The 22,420-nt window shown below is 33.0% G+C and overlaps 1 protein-coding gene across 7 annotated transcripts in view; it reads right to left on the minus strand.

The window, feature by feature from the left end:
* The window catches only part of TMEM161B (transmembrane protein 161B), a 68,595-nt gene that overhangs the window by 11,724 nt on the left and 34,451 nt on the right, over nt 1-22,420 (minus strand). For 3 of the 7 annotated variants that reach the window (XM_029942566.1, XM_029942565.1, XM_029942572.1), the window contains 2 exons: nt 20,290-20,387; nt 16,562-16,718 (listed from right to left, as the gene is read on the minus strand). In XM_029942566.1, coding sequence (XP_029798426.1) covers nt 16,562-16,626 — 65 coding nt within the window. In that variant the 5' untranslated portion in view covers nt 16,627-16,718; nt 20,290-20,387. Of the gene's footprint in view, nt 1-1,188; nt 1,455-2,846; nt 2,869-7,580; nt 7,682-16,561; nt 16,719-20,289; nt 20,388-22,420 lie in introns of those variants that run through there. The other 4 variants (XM_029942569.1, XM_029942570.1, XM_029942571.1 and 1 more) reach the window with 4 other exon arrangements.

Genomic DNA, 22,420 nt, shown 5'->3' on the forward strand with positions numbered 1-22,420 from the left:
TGCTGACAGCAGAGAGTCTGATGTGGGGCTCAAACCTATGAGCCATTCATTAGACCATGATCTGAGCCACCCTGGTGCCTAAGCATTTTAGAATACAATCTACATGTTAAGTTGGATACATATTACTTACAATGCTACATTCTATAAAAAAGCACCTCATTTGCTTCTAAGGTAAGATAAAACCAGATATAATCTCTCAACTTTTCTTTTTATTAAGAAGACCTCTGTATGTTTTCATATTTGCTATAACGAATACCTGCTTTAGGATACATTTAACCAAAATACATTTACAGAACTTTAGCATACACCCTCTGAAGACATTTACCAGGTATTCTAAATGTCTTCTGATATCCACCATACCTCAGGTTAAATATATACTGGTTAGATATTTGAACAAATTCCTTCTTTAACGTAAAAAAATAAGACTAATAAACAAGCCAATGCCATTAGTTTATATTACCTACAGCAAATATTCAGCACCCTAACAGAAAACTATCTTGCTCAATTTAAGTTTGTAGTACTCTGGTTATAGAAATATAGACAAATATGAAACTCTACTGAAGTGAAAAAGCTAACCCACACAAGAATAGATGTCAGTTTTCCATGATATTGAGGATTAAAGGGGAAGGGGGAAGCTAAGTTATTTTTATAAATCTTCAAGTTTTATAAATCTGCAAAACCAACAATCTCTGCAAATGAGAGAAAGAATTTCAAGAGAGATATTTACATTGCACTTGTTATTTTGCAATTTTTGCAGTATTTTGTGATGTTCCATGTATTATTCCTTTATAAAATTCTTTTTAAAATCAGCTAACATTACTGTACAAGTTTTCCCTAAACATATTTGTCAATCTTCTTTCTACCTTGGCTACTAACAGCTACTAAATCATTTATAAACAATAAGAGTATATTACACCATTGCAGAAGTTGGCAGGACTGTGTAATAGCTTAAGTAGGATTATCATATTGATAAGACGTCAATTTCACTTAAAATTACTAATGAGAGTTTAACAAAGCACATTTAGGTTCTGCTTCATTTTAAGAGGTAATGTGAATTATTTTTAGCTTTGCTACAACTTATTCATTACATGTATCTTACCACTATTTTCCCCATTTCTATAAGAATATTCCGTGTTTGCATTTATGCTCTACATCAAAGATGAACGCTGGTAGTTCATAGTTGCTTACAGTAAGAGTCTTTCCAGGGGGAAGACCCAGGAAGACTATAATACTCAGACAGGACCCCGACAGCATCCAAGGTTCCAGTGAGCAGAGATAAAGGCGTGGTCTGCCCACCATCAGTGCAAACTTCTTCCATTAACCTGGGTGAAAACATAGTGTTCGTAATGAAAGATGCTTCTGAGAGGAGCCAGCTGTGTGTGATGCAGAATAAAGTCACAAAGCATTAATCTAAACTACCTCATAGGACAGTTTTCTAATTAAGCAAAGTAAACACATTGAAATTGAAATTTACATTATGATTTTTTAGTGGTTCTACTAAAAAATACAAAGTTAAGACTTCTCTGCTTAAAACTTCCTAACTTCTCCTCAAAGAAGAAATCAAAGAATTATACATGTAAAATTCTATTATACCATTATTTTGAAAATTATTCAATTTTAAAAGCATAGCCTTATTATAAATCTATGATTAAGTGATATTAATCACTTCAAAAAGAGCTGACGCCAGGTTAAGTGTGAAATTTATGAAAGCCAATAACAAAAAAATCTGATTTTTCAAATAAATAGCGGACTACTGAAGCTTTTCTCCATGTAAATAGTAGTGTGTCTTATAAAGAAGTAGTGAGCACCAAGTTTTCTAAGTAAGTTAGTAACAATTTTACAAGTCTCTTAAACTTCCTCTTAACTTTCAGTATTCAAGGAGTGATACAAAATACTGTTTAAGAGTGATGATGAAATTCTACAACACAGATGCTCAAATTTTTCCCTCTAGGATATTCTGAATCCTGTGTTCCTTGTTCCTTACTCATTTAACTCTTCTCTATTGCTTAAAAATAAAACAAAGCAAGCTGGTGATTCATTTTACTAGTACCAAACACCACAGGTCCATCTCTTTCTTGGCATTATAACTAAGAGCTTACACACCAGGGGAGAAAAAGGAAAGAGGAGTAAGATTAAAAAAGAAAATACACCCCTCACCCCCTGCAATCACAAGTGAACTGCTTTGGAGATCTCGCTATGATCTCTCTCATTGCCTGAGGGACCTAAGCCCAGGCTGGAAAAACACTGCTTCATTTTTACTGAAAATGGATACAAGAATCTGGAGATAATTTCCAACTCCTTTTACAATAAAAAACAAAACAGCATTTTAGCCAAGTGATATCAAATGACCAAAATGAAATTTCTCATAGATTACACCTGACACAAAACTTCGTACCACAGAATAATTAAATTATAAAATATATCAGCACTAAAAAAAAAAATTAGATGCAGTCTAATCCAGGCATGAAACATAATCTTTCTTGTATCACTACTACTTTAATCCATTTAACCACAAACACCTAAAATGTTATAATCTCTGCATCCTCAATTCAAATTGAATACTGGATGAATCTTAAAACCAAATGTCCATTGAGTCCCAAATTAGAACAAAACCTTCCCATAACCCACAGTGTAAAATACACAGAGAGTATTCTGAAATGTAATACTATGATCTGGCTAAACCCATATGTTCAAGCTTCCACTTATAGCAGAAGGCTGTATTTACCATCTACTAAATATAACAGCTATATTGTCTTAGATCATACCAATTACCTGTACTACCTTATTCCCCTCCCTCTACCTACTCAAAGACTCAACTCAAGCTCCATATGCTTTATGAAACTTACCATTAACTCTCCAGCCCAGACCATCCTCGTCATCTTCTGAACTCATGAATTACTAGTGTAGTCCATCTGCTATGTATACCATAGGCTAGCGTAAACGACAGTGTGATACAAACGGGAAGAAGGCATTCTCTAGATCTAGGCTGCCTGGCTCAATCTTACTTCTCCCCCTGTGATGTGATCCTCCATGTAAGGTAACTAACCTCTGTGCCTCCAGTTTCTTCGTTTGTAAAATTCAACGAATACCTCTACCAACTCAGAAGGCTATTTTAAATATTACAGATTTCTCTGTAGCTCTTGGCAATAACTTGTTTTCTATATAATGAAATTAAATACTAATCTTCCAATACTAAAAAGTAGTATGGGAATATATACAAGGACAAATAGATTATGTAATAATAAAAAACTAAGTTCAATTTACTTCCGATACAATTCCCAATTATGTTAAAATCTTTTAAACTTTTCCATGAGAATCTAATCTAGGAGGTACAATTCTCTACAAAACATAGCAGTGTTGTGTCAGGCTGAAAACATATGTATGAGTTGACCTCTCTATAAGGAGAAAATGGATGCCCACCCTTCTACCCCCTGTGCAGCCAAGTAACAAACTTTACTTTGACTCCAGCAGAAAATGAAGATTTAGCCTCTGAGGGAATTGAATCTGAAGTACAAAATTTATGGGCAACTGGATGGTGTGGTCAGTTAAACATCCAACTCTCAGTTTTGGCTCAGGTCATGATCCCACAGTTCCTGAGATTGAGCTCCACATTGGGCTCTGTCCTATCAGCTTTGGATTCTCCTTCCTGCTCTCTCCCATACTTTCAAAATAAATTGAAAAATTATTAAATTAAAATTAAAAAGTAAAATTGAAGTACAGAATTTAGATTAAGGCAACTGTACTGAAATTAGAATAAATGAAAACCTACATACTCAAACGTTTTCTCACCTTCGAAACATGTGCAACAGGCTCATACACTTAAGGCAAGGTGATTAGACTCTTCTAGAGAAACCAAAAGGTCCAAAGGACCAATAGAAAATGACCTTATGACCTCCTGTTACAAAACTAGCTTCAGCATTACCAAGCTATGATCTCCAGTGAAACTAACCAAGCCCTACTTACACATAGCTTCCAATTCACTTGTAGTGCCTGACTCTTGAACATAAAAGGAAAGCCAGTAATCTCAATATTAAAGCAGGAATTAGAAAACTTTTGCTGTTAAGGAACTGGCAGTAAATATTTTAGGCTTTGTGGGCCATCAATGGTCTCTGTGGTACATTCCTCTGTATGCTTTTTAATTTTTTTTAAACAACATGTTATAAATGTTGAAAACCACACTCAATTCAAGAACTATAAAAAAAACCAGATGCAACTCAGTTTATTAGTCCTCATATTAGAACGAAGCATCTTAATGTAAAAGAGAAAAAGAAAATGGACAAAGGGGAAAATACCTTAGAGAAAAGAAGATGACACAGGGAGCAGAATAAAAATAATTTGCATATATACAAACAGATACACGTTTTTATACAAAGGTATCTATAGGAGATATATCTGTATTTCCTAAGGCTAAACAAAGATCAATATATCTTGAGAACATGAGCAGGATGCTATGAAGAAGGGATGGTTAGATATCAAAAACAAGCTCAAAATAATTTCAAATAGGACAGGTAAAATAAATTTTAAAAAATAGGTATGAAAGATAAAGTTGAAGAAAAGTTCTGTCAAGCAGAAAAGGGTAACAAAATAAGAGAATCAATCTACAAAGTACAATACCTGACTAACAAACAAGACAACGGGGGTGGGGTGATTACAAAAGGGAAGAACAAAGGCATTATAAAAGATATTTCCAAACTCAAAGTTTCCAAATTAAAATAACCTACCAAAAGCCCAGCACAAAGAATGAAAAAAATATTTCCAACATGGTACTAAAAGATCACAAATCTTTAAAAATGAGACAAATGAAAACTGTAAAACTTGAGGGAAAATATAAAGAACAAATCATTAAAAAAAAAAGATTACATATCATGACACTGTACTTAACACCAAAGTCTGAGGTTGAGAACAATCAGGTAATGTCTTCAGAATTATGAAGAAAAATATGGATGACCTGGAATTCTGTATCCAGGTCAATGAGTACAGATAAGACAGCAGTCTAAAACTAGTCACTCTGCATGCACACTTTGGCAGAAAGCTCCACCAAGATACCTGAACAAACAAAAAGAGAAAAATAGTGAATTCTGGAAATGGGAAATGAAACTTGGGGAAAAGGTAAAGAGAATTCCTAGATGACAATGAAAGTTAAGTCCCAGAATGATGGTTATCTAGCAGGTCTGAAGGGCACCCCCTCCAGATAAAAGCTAGACAATGAAGGGTCTCCAGGAAGAGTATCTCCACAGGGACGGTAGGGAAGGGGAGTGAGGGTGACAGGGGGATGGGACACAACTAAAAAAAGTTATAAGTGACTTTGTCGAAAGCTGGTGGAATTAATCATAAATACAAAGAAAAAGTGAACTTTAAAAATGAAAAAATTACAAAAGCTGTAACACCTTATAATGCTCACATATGGATATTAATATAGGTTTAATTATCACTGAATATTGTCAATCTTCAATAAAATTATAAGAACATAAAAGAGAGGAAGCACAGAGGATGACATAATTTAAGAAAGAAAAAAAATCCTCACCTATCAAAACTGAATAAACAGTAGTATAAGCATTGCATTAAGAAATACAAAGATCTTTAAAAACCAAAATAACCAGCTAAAAACATGAGCAGAAGTGGCAAGGAGGGTCAAGAAGGGGGCTATTGGTTTTTAACATAACACATTAAAAACTTTCGTCTATATAACCTATGCGTACATAATATTTGATAAAAGTTAACATTTTGAGAAATTCAATCTAGATTTTAATAAAGTCTACAACATACCCCTCAACTCCAGAAAAAAGTATACATTATGTCCTGGAGTTTAACAGAACTGAAACTACTTATGAATTCATGGTGTAAAGCATGTGTATATGTTTTACTACCTTTTCAATCTCATGTACTAAAAGTTTTTCCACATCCTATTAAAATATACTGAAATGTTAATGGTAATTAATACTAACCAACTATTAGAATTATTTCAATGCTGTGGAACACTATCATCACAAAACCTTATGATTTCAAAACAATCTAATTATCCATCCGTTGGCAAAGACCTGATGTATAAACATGTCAGAGCAGAACAGAACAAATATTTAACCTATTTTTTAAAGAACTAAACAGGCACATTTCCAAGAACTCTACTCTTTATCCAAAAGCAAAAAAATATGAGTATTTCCCAGCAATAATCTCTAACAGTTTATTTCTGGCCAAAAGAATTATGCAAAGATTTGCTGATCCAACTGAAGTCTATCTGAAGATTATCTTTTGTAGAATCTTCATCATGTTTCAACTCAAAACTCAGTGCTTGTTTTACCAAACTTTTAGAGCAGTGTGTATTTTATTCAGTGACTATAAGACCAAATAGTAGTATACGATAATAGCCTAAAAAACTTCCTATGAAGAAGACAGACTTTTGTTAGCATTTGAGGTATCAGAATATAAATCTGGCTCTTTTTTTTTTTTTTTTAAACAGAATAAATAATTACATCATGATACCCCATTTAGAGTTCCTCATTGACAACTTTGGTAACTTTGAGATTGCTTCCAGAAACTTTCTATACTGAGATAGTAACAAGGTTTCTTGTTGAACTACTTATCAAATTTCTCTAATACTTACAAAAAATTATTTTGAAATAAGGAAAAACCCTTTTATGCTCTAATCTCATGAATATGCTTATTAAGCATAAATTATTCATATAGAAAAACAAGTAATAAACCACACCTGAAATAGTTTCAGGTATCTGAATGACTTTCAAAATAAAGTTTCTTATATGTAAAATAACTTAAATTTAAATAATTTTAAAATGAAATTTCTCTTAAACAGACTTTAAGTCTGTTTCCTCCACAATTTTCAAATAAGTGAGATATACTTACTTTTGCCCTTTTGTAAATAAATGCAACCTAATATTATAAATAAATTCTACCCAAAAAATTAAGATTCTGTATTTATAGACAGGCATAACAAAAAACACTAGGTAAAAGACAAGGTAGTTCCTGATTTATGATTTAATGAAAATAAAGGTCAAATACTTTTCCTGTAAGTAAGCTCTTCCTACTACCTTTCTCACTATCATTTTCATAGATAGCTATTAGACTTTGATAAAGAATATTCTAGTAGTAAATATTCAAAATTGCATATGCAAAACTGCTGATGCAAATGACCATTTTCAAAATTTTCCTTTTAATAATTTTTTTTCTTTTCCTTTTAACCCCTCAATTCTTAGCTGAAAGGATCACATACTTGAAGGGCTATTTTACTTTAGATTATAAAATCTCAACCTTTAAGATAAAAAAAAACTGTCAGGAGTGGGGTAAAAGTTTTTCTGCCACATGGCTGACATTTTTCAAGTTCTAATTCAGTATCAACATTTTTTTTGCAACCTGGAATTAGCCCATTCTAGATGCAAATACAAAAGTTATAATGGGAAAGAAAAATCAAGGACAAGTAGAAAGATTCAATCAGTAGGAGACATTTTAAATATATCTTTGAGCTAGAGGAAAGAGCTTTTAAATAATGAGCAAGCTTAATTTTTAGATCTAAAATGACAAATTTCTCTCAGATCTAGAATAACAACTTAAAGAACATATATACTTACAGAGGTACTGTCTCAATTTAGTTTGCACTGTTTTAAAGACTCAATTCTCCTATAAAGAAAATGTCTTCTGTATCCTAACATCTTGAAATTATTCAAACGTATTTATGGGGTTTTTTTTGAGAAGGAAATAAGGATCACATTCAGAGAATAAATATTTTGTTGCCAATAAACAAATCTAATAGATATTATCCTAAGAATAAACACAGAGGTTTCTCAAAAAATTTTCCCAAAATTTATGATTTTCTATTTAAAATATATCCTATTTACACTCAAATAAGTCATTTTCATGTAAATTGAAAGTTTTCTATTCTTTGAAAGATTATAGTCTTGTTTTGGTGACCATTAACAATCACCTTTTTTTCTATTCAAATGACTAAATCTCTTAACATCTATTTTTATCTAAGAAGCAACCAAAATATTCAAAACACATTATACTTTACATTCTCACTGCAAAGAAACCTAAAAACTATTCCAAGATTCTGCTATGTTGTGTACAATGAAAACTAACAAGTACATTAATCTTTACTTATGATCTATCTAGTAAAATCCTTTTAAAAAGAATTGATCCTGTCTTCCAACTTAAAAAACAAAACAACCGACTGGGGTAATTTAAATAATTTTTTCTTATTTTCTTAGAGAAGAAAGTTCAATTACTTTATTTTAAAGAAAAGAGAATCAGAACCTAAACTCTCTCAGATTTAAGCAAAAACTTTGCATGTTTAAAATCTGTCCCACAAAAGCTTCTAGACAGCCTCAACCTAGCCAGACTGTGGAAGGAAATAATGCTCGTGGATTTCTGAATGCATAAAACACAGGTTTTATTTTAAAACAAAAGCAAACAAAAATCTCTTAAGTAATCTTCTGTATTAAAATAAAGCATAACAATGAAGATTATCCTTAAATTTTTAGGTGTGGAAGAAAACTATCATTTCCTAGCTAAAAGGTAAAAATATCTCAACTATAATAAATCAGAAATACTGGCTTTATCTCTCAAAGTTAAGTTCTCTATAAAACCCCAAGTTTCCAACCTGAATGGTAAATAATTTGGCAACACTGGTATCACAGAAGATCTTTAAAAGTTCACAAGACAAACAATCTTTGACACACCATGCTATTTACAAATTTTCAAACAAGTACTTTGGCTTAGATTCAAAAGCTTTTACTCTGTCCCTTTCTCACTAGGAGACTTGATAGCTTATGCAGTTCACTTTAGGGTTTAGTGCTTCATTTCTCCTGTTAATATAAAACAGAACATTTTGTAAAGTAAGAAAACAGCAATTTAGAATCCTTAAGGAATTTAGAAAAGGTGACTAAGTTGTGATAGTTGCTATGGTTGTCTATTTTCTATAGCAAACAAATGCAGCATTCAATTACAAACATTTAATTTACAAATCTATGTAAAAAAACAAAGTATTTAACACAGAAAACCTTAGAATTTATTTCAATTTAAACCATTCCCAACTTCTGTTGTATAAAATTGGGATGTCTGGCAACCAAGGCAAATTAAAAATTTAAAACACAGCCTTAAAAACATACATAATAGGGTTTTGTACCTTAAACCATCCACATTGTAAAATACAAGCAGTGTGGAAATGTGACTAATGATCCAGTCCTTTAACCAAATATAATAGGACTACTGAGAAGCTTTATCATTCTTCGGAGAATAGCTTTCTTCTCACTCAAATTCATGTAATTGACTCAATATTACTCCATGATACAGCTTATTCATAAGGAAGGATTCTTTTAGGGAAAAAAATCCATAGATTGTAGAATTTTAATTTTTAAAAGTTTTACTTCCATCCAAGGACTACTGGATTTTTTGCAAGCATCATTTTTAACCTTTCATTCTTCTTTTACTCATAAATAAAAATGATACACTTCACATAATAAATCAATAGATATTTCTCCAGTGACTCTAAGACTTCATGGACCATCATGCTGGAAAGTTCCATCCTCACTGTAAGGCTTTCTTTACCCTTGACCTTCCCTATACCATGTAACTCAGCATAAATGGAACTAGAACAAACACACTTGATCATATAAGGTGGTCAGAATTACAAACAGGCAAGGGAGAAAAGCTAGAATGAGTTTGGGTTTAGGAGTGAGACTGGAAGGTGTAATGGCTGAAACACATGTACAACTCTGCTGAAATAGCAAGTAGAGCTGTTGATAAGAGACAGCCTAGTTTTAGGTACCAGGGTTCAAGATTTTAGTGTCACACATTTAAAAAACTAATTCCTGGGGCACCTGGGTAGCCCAGCTGGTAGCATCCGACTTCGGCTAAGGTCCCAATCTCATGGTTCCTGAGTTCGGGCCCTGCATTGGGCTCTGTGCTGACCATGCAGAGCCTGGAGCCTATTTCAGATTCTGTATCTCCTTCTCTCTCTCTCTGCCCTCCCTCCCTTGCTCACACTCTCTCTCTCAAAAATATACATTAAAAATTAAAAATATAATATAATACAATAAAACAAATTAAAATAAAAAACTCATTCCTATACTTTTAGAACTTTCAAAATTCTACAGAAGTTCTAACTGTTGTTCTAGAGAAGTAGGTCAAATAAAACTCATGGGGAAATAAAAACAAAATGACTGTGGAAATAAACCAGTTTTCTTCCTCACTTTTAAGTGAACCAATTATTTAAGTTATTATATGTGTCTAAATTTGGGACCACTTTAACAAGGGACATTTTATCAGTAACAACTGCAAAGAATTTCTGAATCAACTGATGTGTGTATGTGACTCAGGAATTAAGTGGAGCTATTGTCCTATGTAATCAATGGAGACATGTGTTTGACTAATAAGTAGGCACATACAATAAGAAAATAAAGAGAAGCCAAACAGAGGTCACAGCAGTTATACTCTGTTCATATGATGTGAAAGGCATATGATATGTTATAACTGAGATAAAAGACATGCTATAAACAGACTCCTCCCTAGTGCTAATCTGAATATGACATTAAAGTTCTGGTTTCCTGCATACCACTGAAGGCAGTAGGTCATTTTCTCACATCCTACAAGTTTGAAGGAAAATCACATACCTCAACATATACACAATTCTACTCTCCTTCTTTCATATCCCTTTTGTGGAGGGTCAAAGTTGGCAGAAAATAGCTTGGATTCCAAAGCCCTTCAGCACCGTCTAGGATGGTGCAGACAGCCAGCTACTAGATCCCCGCAGAGAAACTATTGTTTGGCGCATTTCACGAGTGCACTACTTAAAACTAAGCAGAGCCAGTTCAGTGCTGAAGACTGTGTGGGACCTTTGCTCTCACATTATTAGGCCTTACTGAGTGAAATGAAAGATGAAATTTATTCACATAAACAATAAACTGAGTAGCTCTTAAGAGGTACATTTTTCTAATTTCTCTGGAAAATAGGCACTAAGGGTTGTATCACGAATTAAATAAATCGGTTATCAAATATGCATTTCAACATAAATATCACAAATGTTATTTTGACATCATACTATCAACCATGAAGAAAATGAAGACAAGAATCCTCCAAAATAAGCAACATTTCAAAGAACATGAGAACTCAACTATGAAAAAAGTAATATGGGAGCTAAAGACCAAGTTAAGATATTTTTGGTGGTTTATATATATAACTTGATGTCTAGCGAGCGATGGGACTTTATTCTGACTGCATAGTACTTTCACATATTTAATACTACAGAATTAAATATTAATATTCTAAATGCTTCAACTTAATCTCCTATTGAAAGTAGTATAGCACTAGGTATCTGGGGATGTTTCTCAACTGACACACATGATCAATATTTCTATTCAGCAGAATATATACCTGGTGAAGATGTCAACTCTTAAGATTTTGTTCTGGCTCTTCTGGTATACATTATACCTAACTCAATTCAGAATAGTCAAAAAAGAACACATTGGTACTGAATGTGAAGTCACGTCATATATTTAAAATAGTATCCACTTACAGATTTAAAAGATAGTTCAGCAGTCTCTATCTGAATATAAAATATGTAGGACATACAATTATTCTTACTTCCAAAATCTGACTAAATATATCAGATAGGAAAGAAACTAAAAGCCATCGGAAACAAAAACTAGGAAGAGATGACAGTTTCTAGAAAAACAACATCAACAAAAGTTGGAAGACCATCTAAGTAGATGGACCAAAAAAAAGTGATTTAGGTTTCAGCTTTCTCTGCTACACTGGGTCTACAGAAAAAAAAACAACAGTAAAAAGAAAGCCAACTCATTCATAAAAAGCTCTGGAAAGGTCAGGAATTAAGAGAAAAGTGTGTTACAGAATGAGTGAAAATAGGATGGATGGTAGGTAGTAATCTGTATTAGCAGTAATTAGACTTCTCAGAACTTCTCTTGCCTAATCATACAGATTAGGTGATGGCTATCCCTTAACTCTGACAGAATCTTAGGAGAAATACTATGAGAAGGTAAACCAGAAAAGACTGGGCTTAGGAGTATTCATGCAAAACTTAGGGTGACAATGAAGACCTGAAAACAAGGGGCACAAGTGGGGCACAGACATGCATTTAAATTAACGCCTGTACCCTGAATGCTGAGTCTCTGAGCTTTCTTCCCCAATCAGCATCTGTAACACTGGCTGTTATACTTATACCCCAAAGATGAGAAAATGGACAACTCATGGAAAAAATGACAGACCCAAACAATATCAATGACAATATCAAGTCCCTACTCAATCATCCACAAAAAAAAGGCCACCAATCAACAAGCTGCAACCACCTGCACAAAACTTCTAATTTTTAATTGCTTCCTTCTTGAATATAAACAGAAAATCAAAGGTCATGAGACATTTAAGAACAATCTCGAACATGACAATGATTAAAGCAAAAAGCATACTCAGAAAATAAGGCAAGGTGCAAATTAATACTTAAAGGATAGTATTATCCTTTGAAATATAAATATATTACACATCCATGACACAAGAATGCTATGAGAATAGAACATTCCCATGACACAAGAATGCTATGAGAATAGAACATTCCAAGTTTTTAAAATTAAAAAACAAAACAAAACAAGGGGGCACCTGGGTAGCTCAGTCACTTAAGTGGCCAACTCTTACTTTCAGCTCAGGTCATGATCTCAGGGTTCATGGGATGGAGCCCTGAGTTGGGCAGAGTTTGGAATTCTCTCACTCCCTCTTTCTCCCCAAAATAAACATTTTTTTAGAAATTGATATAAAAAAAATTCAACAGAAGGGTTAAAAGAGAAAATTAAGAGAAAAACCAAGGAAATAGTATAAGTGGAAAAAGGGAGATATATTAAAGAACCACTCAAAAAGAAAACACATTATTACCAAGAGTCCCTGAAAAGACAGAAAACGGAGAATCTTACCAAAAGTCAATATAAAACTTCTGGATAAAAACAATAGATTGAGCACTTCTGCTGACTTTTGATCTCTCCCTAACCTCCATCAAAATGACAGTATAAAGGAATTTGCTTTGAGGTACATAAACACAATGAATGAGAAGAATAAAAGCAGTAAAACTCTAGAAGCTAGAAAGCAGGCAGGTTAAGGGGTAAATGACTAAACAGCATGAAACTAAAATGGAAAGCTAAGATAAAACCTGATGTTACTACAGAGCTTCCAGGTAGGACAAGGAAGTGGTCAGATGCCATGTAATTCTCTACAATAAGCCAAAGTGCAAATGTGTATATTAGAGGTGGCAGGAAATATTAAAAAGGACTAGGGTGCCTGGGTGGCTCACTCGGTTGAGCATCCAACTTTGGCTCAGGTCACGATCTCACGGATTGTGGGTTCAAGCTGCACATTGGGCTCTGTGCTGACAGCTTGGAGCCTGCAGTCTGCTTAAGATTCTGTGTCTCCCTCTCTCTCTGCCCCTTCTCTACTCATGCTCTCTCTCTCAAAAATAAATAAATATTTAAAAAAACATTTAAAAACTACAGCTGAAATTAGAAACAGACTCAAAGAGTTGGGAAGATTGAGAAAATCTTCTAGGAAATTAAAAAACATCAAAACATGAACATACATGAGAGAAAGAGAAGAATTGTAGAGAACCTGTCTAAGAGATCCAATATCTGAACAATAAGCATCCCAGAAACAAAAAAATGAAGAAAAGAAAATCACAAATAAAATAAATCAAGAAAACATTCTAGAAGTTAAGAACATGAATTTCCAGAGGGCTAAGTCTCAGCAAAATGGATGAAAACAGAGCCACAAAAGGGTACATCGCCAAATTTCAACACACTAGGTAGCCAAAAAAAAAAAAAAAAAAAAAAAAAAAAAAGATGGTAAAAACTACACAGAGGAAAAAAAGAGAATATGCCAAAAATCAGAAACTGGAATGGGGACTAGAATTCATTAAAAGAATGAAAGTCAAGACAATAAAAGAATGCCTTCAAAATTACCAAAAGAATAACTTCAAACCTGGAATTCTGTTCTCAATCAACAGATCAAGTAATTTTCAAGCAGGATAAAAATATTTTCAGGCATGCAAGATGACAAAAAACACACTTCTCAGGCATTATCTTAGTGTGGAGGATCCTCAAAAAACTATCAGTAGAACTCCCTTATGACCCAGCAATAGCACTGCTGGGGATTTACCCAAGGGGATACAGAAGTGCTGATGCGTAGGAGCACCTGTACCCCAATGTTCATAGCAGCACTGTCAACAATAGCCAAAACATGGAAAGAGCCTAAATGTCCATCACCTGATGAATGGATCAAGAAGATGTGGTATATACACAATGGAGTATTACATGGCAATGAGAAAGAATGAAATATGGCCATTTGTAGGAAAAAGGATGGACCTTGAGGGTGTCATGCTGAGTGAAATAAGTCAGGCAGAGAAGGACAGAAACCATGTTTGCACTCATAGGTCTAACAGGAAAACAGGAGAAACCTAATGGAGAACCAGGGGGAGGGGAAGAGGGAAAGAAAGTTGGGGAGAGAGAGGGATGAAAAACTTGAGAGACTACTGAATGCTGAAAACGAACTGAGGGTTAAAGGGAAAGGGGGAAGGGGGAAAAGAGGTGGTGGTGATGGAGGAGGGTACTTGTGGGGAAGAGCACTGGGTGTTGTATGGAAACCAATATGACAATAAACTATTCAAAAAAAAAGAAATAGATGATTTATATCGTAGCTATTGTTGGAGATATTCCAAGAAGTAAAAAAAAAAAAAAAAGATAATAAAGGGAAAGATAATCAAGAGAAATAAAGACAGTCCTTAGGATAGTGATAATTAGTGATCCCAAGGAGACAGCTGTGTTATCAGTTGGAAAATTTAGCCAATCAAGACTGGGTCCAAAAACTCCAGAAGAACTTTCTCATAGATGAAACTGACATACTACTCCATGTATTTGAACACACAGAGAGATTTATACATCCAGAAGTTTTAGGCTGAATTAAGGGGATGTATAAAGAAAACAATGCAAATGAAAACTTAAGACAAATATTTATCTGTGAATAGTGTTTATTTACAGAATTACAACATAAACATTAAATATTCCTCTAAAAAATGACATTACTATATTTAGAAGAAGAGGTGAATGGGAAATGGTCAGTGATAGATGGCAAGCCAGGCAGATGTGTCAAGTCCTCCTTTCCAGAGTGAAATGGCAATAGTAACAGTTATAGCTCAAAAGTAAAATCAAGCAGCAGCTTTGTAAGCATATGGAAATATGGATGTAAACATCAAACAGAAAGGAGCTGGAAGACATTATCTCTAGAGAGGTAGACATGGAGAAAAAAATATTTAATTTTAATAAAAGGGAAAAAATTGCCCAATAATAAAGGATGAGTTCCCAGATCTAAAAGCTAAACCAAGAACTTAACCCATTCAGTGACAAAAACTTCACAATACCAAAAGAGAAAAAGCACCTGGAGAGTGTACACAATAGGAAAGGTAGGCACATGCCAAGAGCAAGGCCTCCAGTTTCTCAAGAATTAGAATTTGTACTGAGCCAAACCACCAACTGAATATGGGGAAAAATGATTTCAGGCATGCAAGATTGTATCAATAAAAAATGTAGCACCCCTTTCAAGGATATTACAGGAGAATGCACTCTGTCAGAAGAACAGTAAGCCAAGAAAGAGCAGATGATGTGATCCAAAAATAGGCACAAGGAATTCTTAGAAAGCCAGTGAAGAAAAATCCCAGATTAACAGCTACACAGTACGTCTACAGAATTGAGAGTTCCAGGAAGATCCTTATATGAGAAAACAAAATAGAAATGACCTATTCGAACTACTAAGTTTTAGAATTTTGTAAAAAAAAAATAAAAAAATTAGCTTCTATGTAATGAGAATTTAAAAAATTGTTCAAGGAAGGTAATAAGACACTATAATGCTTAACTATATATAATATTTAAAAAACAAAACAAGACCTTATGTTTGAAAGAGAAAGCACACACACATGTGAAGGGCAGAGAGAAAGAGAGGGAGACAGAGAATTCCAAGTAAGACCTGTGCCATCAGCGTGGAGCCTGATGCAGGGATCAAACCCATTAAGTTTGAGATCATGACCTGAGCTGAAATCAAGAATAGAAAGCTTAACCAACTGAGTCACCCAGGTACCCCTATAAATAATATTCTCAGAGGCATCATTAAAACTGACTATTGATTTGATATAACAGTTATTTCCTTACTATTTGGGGAAAAGGGAAGGAAAAGGAAGAGAACGGTACAATAACCTAAAATTAGAAAAACACCATTATCCCATAATATTTAAACATATGGAAGAAAATCTCAGAATACCTAAAACAGGGTAAAGTGGCTCCTCCGTGACCTAAGATTCACTCATATAAGAAAGCAAAGGGAAAATACTGCCATCTTTTCTTGTATTTCACTTTTTAAATTTTTGGAAATGTTTTTCTATTAAATAGAGGATTTCAGCAAAGAAAAATTTTCTAATGATCTAAAATTATTTTCCAATTAGAGTTGAGCTCTAATTATGTTAGCTACCCAAGAAGAACAAATTCATAATTAATATTAAGGACATTTTGAAGGATACATTGCAAAAGATAAAACAAGCAGGCACCAGACTATGCTGATATTCATTTCCTGTGTGGGCTTCATAAAGTTGTAGTAGACTTCAGTTACTAGATATACAACTGTAGCAGCCACTGTGAAGTCCACCAACCACTGGTATTCCGGAAAGTAATGCAATGCTGAAAAATAAAGGTTAAAAAAAAGTTTACTTAAACTTTCATAAGTAGCTCAGGAGGATTTATCTGTAATTAACTTTAATCATACTAGACTTTATTTGTTGATATGCAATATTAAGGCTTGCAAATATGAGAATCTAAAAATACAGGAAACAGATCAAGAATGCAACATCCAAAATTAAGTTTTAATACCTCATAAATTAAATAATTTTTTAAAACCTAAAATGATTACCAAAAATTATTTAAACTGTTAAAAACATATGATTGCAAAATAAGCTGGTTATTTTCTTAGCTGATTAGCTGTTTTGTTTTTGTTTTTTTTTTACAGAAATTAAAAAATCAAGATTTTTTTTTAAAGAATCTCAGGTATGATACTTTAACTTCAGGATTTAACCTGGTGTACAGTCCTACAGATTTACTTACACTTTTCTTTTCTGTGAAGGAAGATTTAAACTTTGTTACTGTACTAAAACGGAGGATTAATAATTTTGTGAGTTACTGAAGATTGAAATAACAAATCTATTTTTTTCCCTCTTGTGTTCCTGCAAAAAAACCTGATGAAATGTCTGTCAATTTTCCTTAAAACCATACCCCTTCAACAAAGGGTTTACATTAAATTAGAATTCTCTGATAGTAAATGATTCCATCTCCTTTTTCAGAATCTCAGATATTCTGGCCAGAGTAGAGTCCAAAATATCAACATCATTTTGCAGAAGACCTCCTGAAAATTGCGAATAAATCATACATTTATCAACATCAATTCCTATGTTCCCACTTGCACATAATAAAATGATCTACATTGCTTTGGAAAAATTTTAGTTGTAAACTGTAATATCTGAGGATATTTTAAAATCATGCACTCATAGAAAAAGTATTTTGAAAATAAAATATCAAAGTAAGACTTATTTAAAATATCAAAACAAACCAACCAAACTTACATCTCTGTACCAGAGCAAACTTTCCAAATCCTTCTATGACTGGGGAAATTTTTTATTTGCTTCAAGTTATTATGGGTGTGTCAACTTTTTTGTGTGTGAAAGATGTAAAAGTTTAGGAACACCAGTGTGAAAGATTTACCCTAAAGTAGTTGAGGAATTCTTACCCTCTAGCCACCTCCCTTCCCCACTACAATCACCCGTTTGAATAATTTTCTGGAAGGACAGGGAAAAGGGTAGAACAGATAGACAAATATCCATTTATGTAAAGGCTTTCAATTTTTATTAATAACAGGTGAAGTAAACGTTCCAAATCTTCATGCTTGCCCACATTCACAGAGGCTTCTTCCAGAGAACTCTAAGAGCAAACAGCCAAGTGACATTTCAAATACTCTTATATGCTTCAAGAGGTTCTTACAATAGATAGCTAATACAAATTGAGATAGACTTTCAGGATACTTATTGAGATACCAGTAATATATACATTCAAAAAAAATTACAAATTATACACATGCTTGACTACGTATTTAACCCAAGTATTATATTCGTTCTGTGTTCAATATATACATATGTGCCTTTAATAAGCTATCAAAAGAAAACAATTCACCAAGCCTAGTGGTTTGTATTAAGTTTGTGAATATACCTTAAATACAGGTAGAAAATCCTCTACTTTTACCTAAACATACATACACAGCATGCATTCACAAATGACTACATAAATATAAACATAAATAAAATCTCTCTCCATTATTCTGCTCTTGAAATTATGTGACCAGTTGTTAAACTAGTACCATTTGCAGTTAGTTTCAAAATTGTACAAATGAAACAAAATAGTGACTAAGCTATCTTCTAATGCCATAATTTAAATATTTTAAGTTCATTTAAATAGCCTAGTTCTCAGTGACTGTCTCCACCACATTTGGTGTGTAACCCTGGCCAAGTTATTTAAAAGTACTGAGTACACTGAGTTCCCCCACCCCAAAAAGTTGATAATTGTTACATACCCTATAAAATTAAAAGAATGTTAATGCAATTAAAACAATGCCTGACAAGTACTCAATTTAAACTATTAAAGTTAATAAGCTGATAATTATTTACTATTAGTTATTAGTAAAAATGACAAAAATCTGTAATAGAAATCAGGGAGAATATAAGTATTCTTGTATTTACACATCTGTGAACATTTTATACAAGTAAGCACCTATATAAAATTAGTAAAAGAAATGTGACAACCAATCAAAAAAATCTGCTTTTAAAGGTTTTAAATTTTGCATGAAAAATAGTTAAAAAGAAAAAAGAGGCTGATGTTACCAGTTGAAAGAGTCTTAACAATACTAGACAACTGATTTATACTGTTCCTCACTGATATTTTTGGGTTCTAGGACACCCTTCCCATATAAATATATATGTATATATGTAAAAATCTTTGCAAGTATAGAATCAACTTTTAAATACCTTGAAACCATTCTGTATCAATAAATAATTCTATATGAGATGATACATGAATCTACTAAGGTTCTTCTGGGATAGTTATGATTTACACACTACCAAAATTATTCTTTTTAATGTGTTATTTTTATTCCTCACTTAACATGTATACCATTTCTTTTCAAACCTGGTCAAAAATCAGAGTCGCTAATAGCATTTTAACAAATACAAACTCAATCCCCAGAACTCACTCTAGATTTACTGGATCTCTGGAGGTAGATACAAAGAATCTTCAGTTTTAAAGAGATGCTCAGGTAATTCTGATGTACAGCCCCATTTGAAAATCAGTATGTAATAAAGTTTTACTTCGGATATCATTCTCTTACAGGATTCAAATAATTTCACATAAATTTCACTTTAAATTTAAAATCCTCATAGTTACTATACAATTGTAAACACTGATATACAGAAAATAAATCCAGATGACTTATTAGAGATACACATTGGGTATACTGAATTCAAGTTTTCGGATTCCTAATCCAGTCCATTCTTCTTCTTTTCCTTTTTTTTCTTTAACCTTATTTATTTTTGAGAGAGCACGAGCAGGGGAGGGGCACAGAGAGAAAAACACAGAATCTGAAGCAGGTTCCAAGCTTTGAGCTGTCAGCATAGAGCCTGACACAAGGCTCAAACCCATGAATGATGAGATTATGACCTAAGCCAAAGTCAGATGCTTAACCAACTGAGCCACCCAGGAGCTCCCCAGTTTATTATTTTAAAACCACTTTCCTTTCTACTAAATGTGAGCATAAAGCTGAATCATTCCAAGTACAGGTAATTAAATACAAACAAACAAATGCTTTTCTGTAAGCCACATAATAAAAGGAGCAGAATCGCACATATGGCAAGACTAGAATTCAAAGTAAAGAAAATGGACTGTAATCTCGACACAAAACAGAAACTGCATAACAAACATGTAAGTCAGCCTCTGAAAAATGGGAAAAATAATTCTTAGTACAAGTTGGTGAATAGACAAAGGAATTCAAATAGTCATTTGGAGCTTCTAAGTTCTGCAAAAGATTTCATATACTGTGAAATGGACTTAATGATTAAAAACTAAACAAAAAAATCTAGCCACAATATATAAAATGAAAGTACTTTCACTAGCATAGTTTTAACATGAGATTTACAGATCCCAAAATTCCCCTTACCTAAAGTATCCACTTCTGTAACTGACTTTGTCTCTAGGTGGAGGTCAATATCCTTTGGGATGGTTAATGGCTTATTTTCAATGTGACCATTATATTTCCTATAAAAATCAAACAAGCGACACAAAAAACAAGTTACCTATACTGTTATCCAAGTGCTTGTATCAACTAATCACAAAAGAGGTTTTAAATTTCACAGTATAAAAAAAAGCAGAGTTTCTAATATTTCATCAAAAAGAAGGTAAAATACCCAAAAGTTCTTTTTAAAGGAGTAAAGGACTACAAAACATGGATGTAAATTATTACGTGAATCATATAGATTACCAGGATAAGAGGTACCTAAATTAGTGACAAAACCTCGATTACTAGCTTAGCATTTCACCCTATTTCTCTTATTCTCTCTTCCACAGATTTAAAGACAATATAACATCTCCTTTAAGTTCGAGTAAAAGCAAATCTAAAATTAAAGAAACACCATTAATACATAATATTTAAACATATGGGAAGAAAATCTCAGAAAACCTAAAAGACGGTTAAGCAGCCCCTTCCTTTTTTTTTTTTTTTTTAATGTTTATTATTTATTTTTTGAGAGAGAGAGCACAAGCAGGGGAGAGACAAAGAGAGGGAGACACAGAATCTGAGGCAGGCTCCAGGCTCTGAGCTGTCAGCACAGAGTGTGATTTGGGGTTCAAACTCACGGACCATCAGATCATGACCTCAGCGGAAGTTGAATGCTTAAATGACTGACCCACCCAGGCGCCCCAAAAGTAGCTCTTCTGTGACATGAGACTCACATAAAAACTGGAATCTTTTCTTGTATTTCACTTTGAAACTATTTAACTATTTCTTTAGTTATAAGAGTAAAAGCTTATGAAGACAAAATGCATTTCTCTTTGAAATTATACATGTCCACACATGAAGAAACCTGTAGCTATAAACAAGTCAGAGTTGAAGAAATATACTAAGATTTATGTGTATCAGAAATTCAATAATGTGAACAGCTAATCTGAAGTTGCTCTGAGAATCACAAATGTGGGAAATAAAAAAAATTCTTCAGGTGCACATTCCTAAGTTTAATTTTTAAAGACAATCAAATATATATAGAAAATAATAAATTGTCAATACCATTAATCATAATATCAAGAAATAATTTTCAATTATTGTGGGAAAACCTCAGTAAAAATATTAAGTCAATAAATCAAATAATAATTATTGCCAACAGGAATAAGAGTTGATTTTGTATCTTTTTGTACATGTAAGGCCTTTTCAGAATAAGAATAAAGAGAAGGAGGGCTTACACTTAATATTCAATGATCTTCAAGGTGCATTTGAAATAATAAGCATAAAAGAGAATGGCAGCAAGATCAGAAAAAAAGGCCTTTTAAAATTTTCAATTTCATGCCAAAGCATCATTAATGCTTTAAAAAATTCTAGCACCAACAAATGCATTAGCCCAGGTTATTACAATTTTTATGATACACATGAGAAATTTGATGACAATTTGTTGTCACTGACATTTTATAATATATTAGAATCATAGTTTCAGGTCCTAAGATCCTCCCCAGGTGAAGACACAAAGGTCCATATAGAGAGGCTAATTATCATGTACTTCCCTTGAGAATTCAATTTAAATAGAGATATAAAATTTTAAAGCTAGAGAGATCCTGCAAAATTACTGTTTGGTCCTTCCATTTCACAAATATGGCTGCTGTTGTCCACTCAGTGAGGTTTATTATCAGGTAGTTTTCTTCATAAACTTTAAATGTCAATATAATATTCAGCAATTGAATGGGACCTAAGAAGTTGTACTGTCTACCCCTTCTATTTAAAAACTAATACTGAATAAAAGCAAAACCTAGGGAAAAAACCAATCCAAATCTGTAAATGAATTATAAGGTAAAGACATGGGTTATGGTTTTCTCCCCAGTCAACCCCCACCAAGTTTTAATATGACAGCTATACTATTTTCATAATTTAAAACACAAAGACAAATAAAAGTTAACCATTCTTAAGTAAAATAATCACTTCTGGGCTTATATATTAAATTACTACATACTGGGTTTTTTTAAAGGGTAATTAAAAATTAGATCATGGATTTTAATCTCAAATTTATTAATTGCACATAGCATAAGCA

Source organism: Suricata suricatta, chromosome 6, assembly GCF_006229205.1.
Source record: "Suricata suricatta isolate VVHF042 chromosome 6, meerkat_22Aug2017_6uvM2_HiC, whole genome shotgun sequence".
Classification (NCBI taxonomy): domain Eukaryota; kingdom Metazoa; phylum Chordata; class Mammalia; order Carnivora; family Herpestidae; genus Suricata; species Suricata suricatta.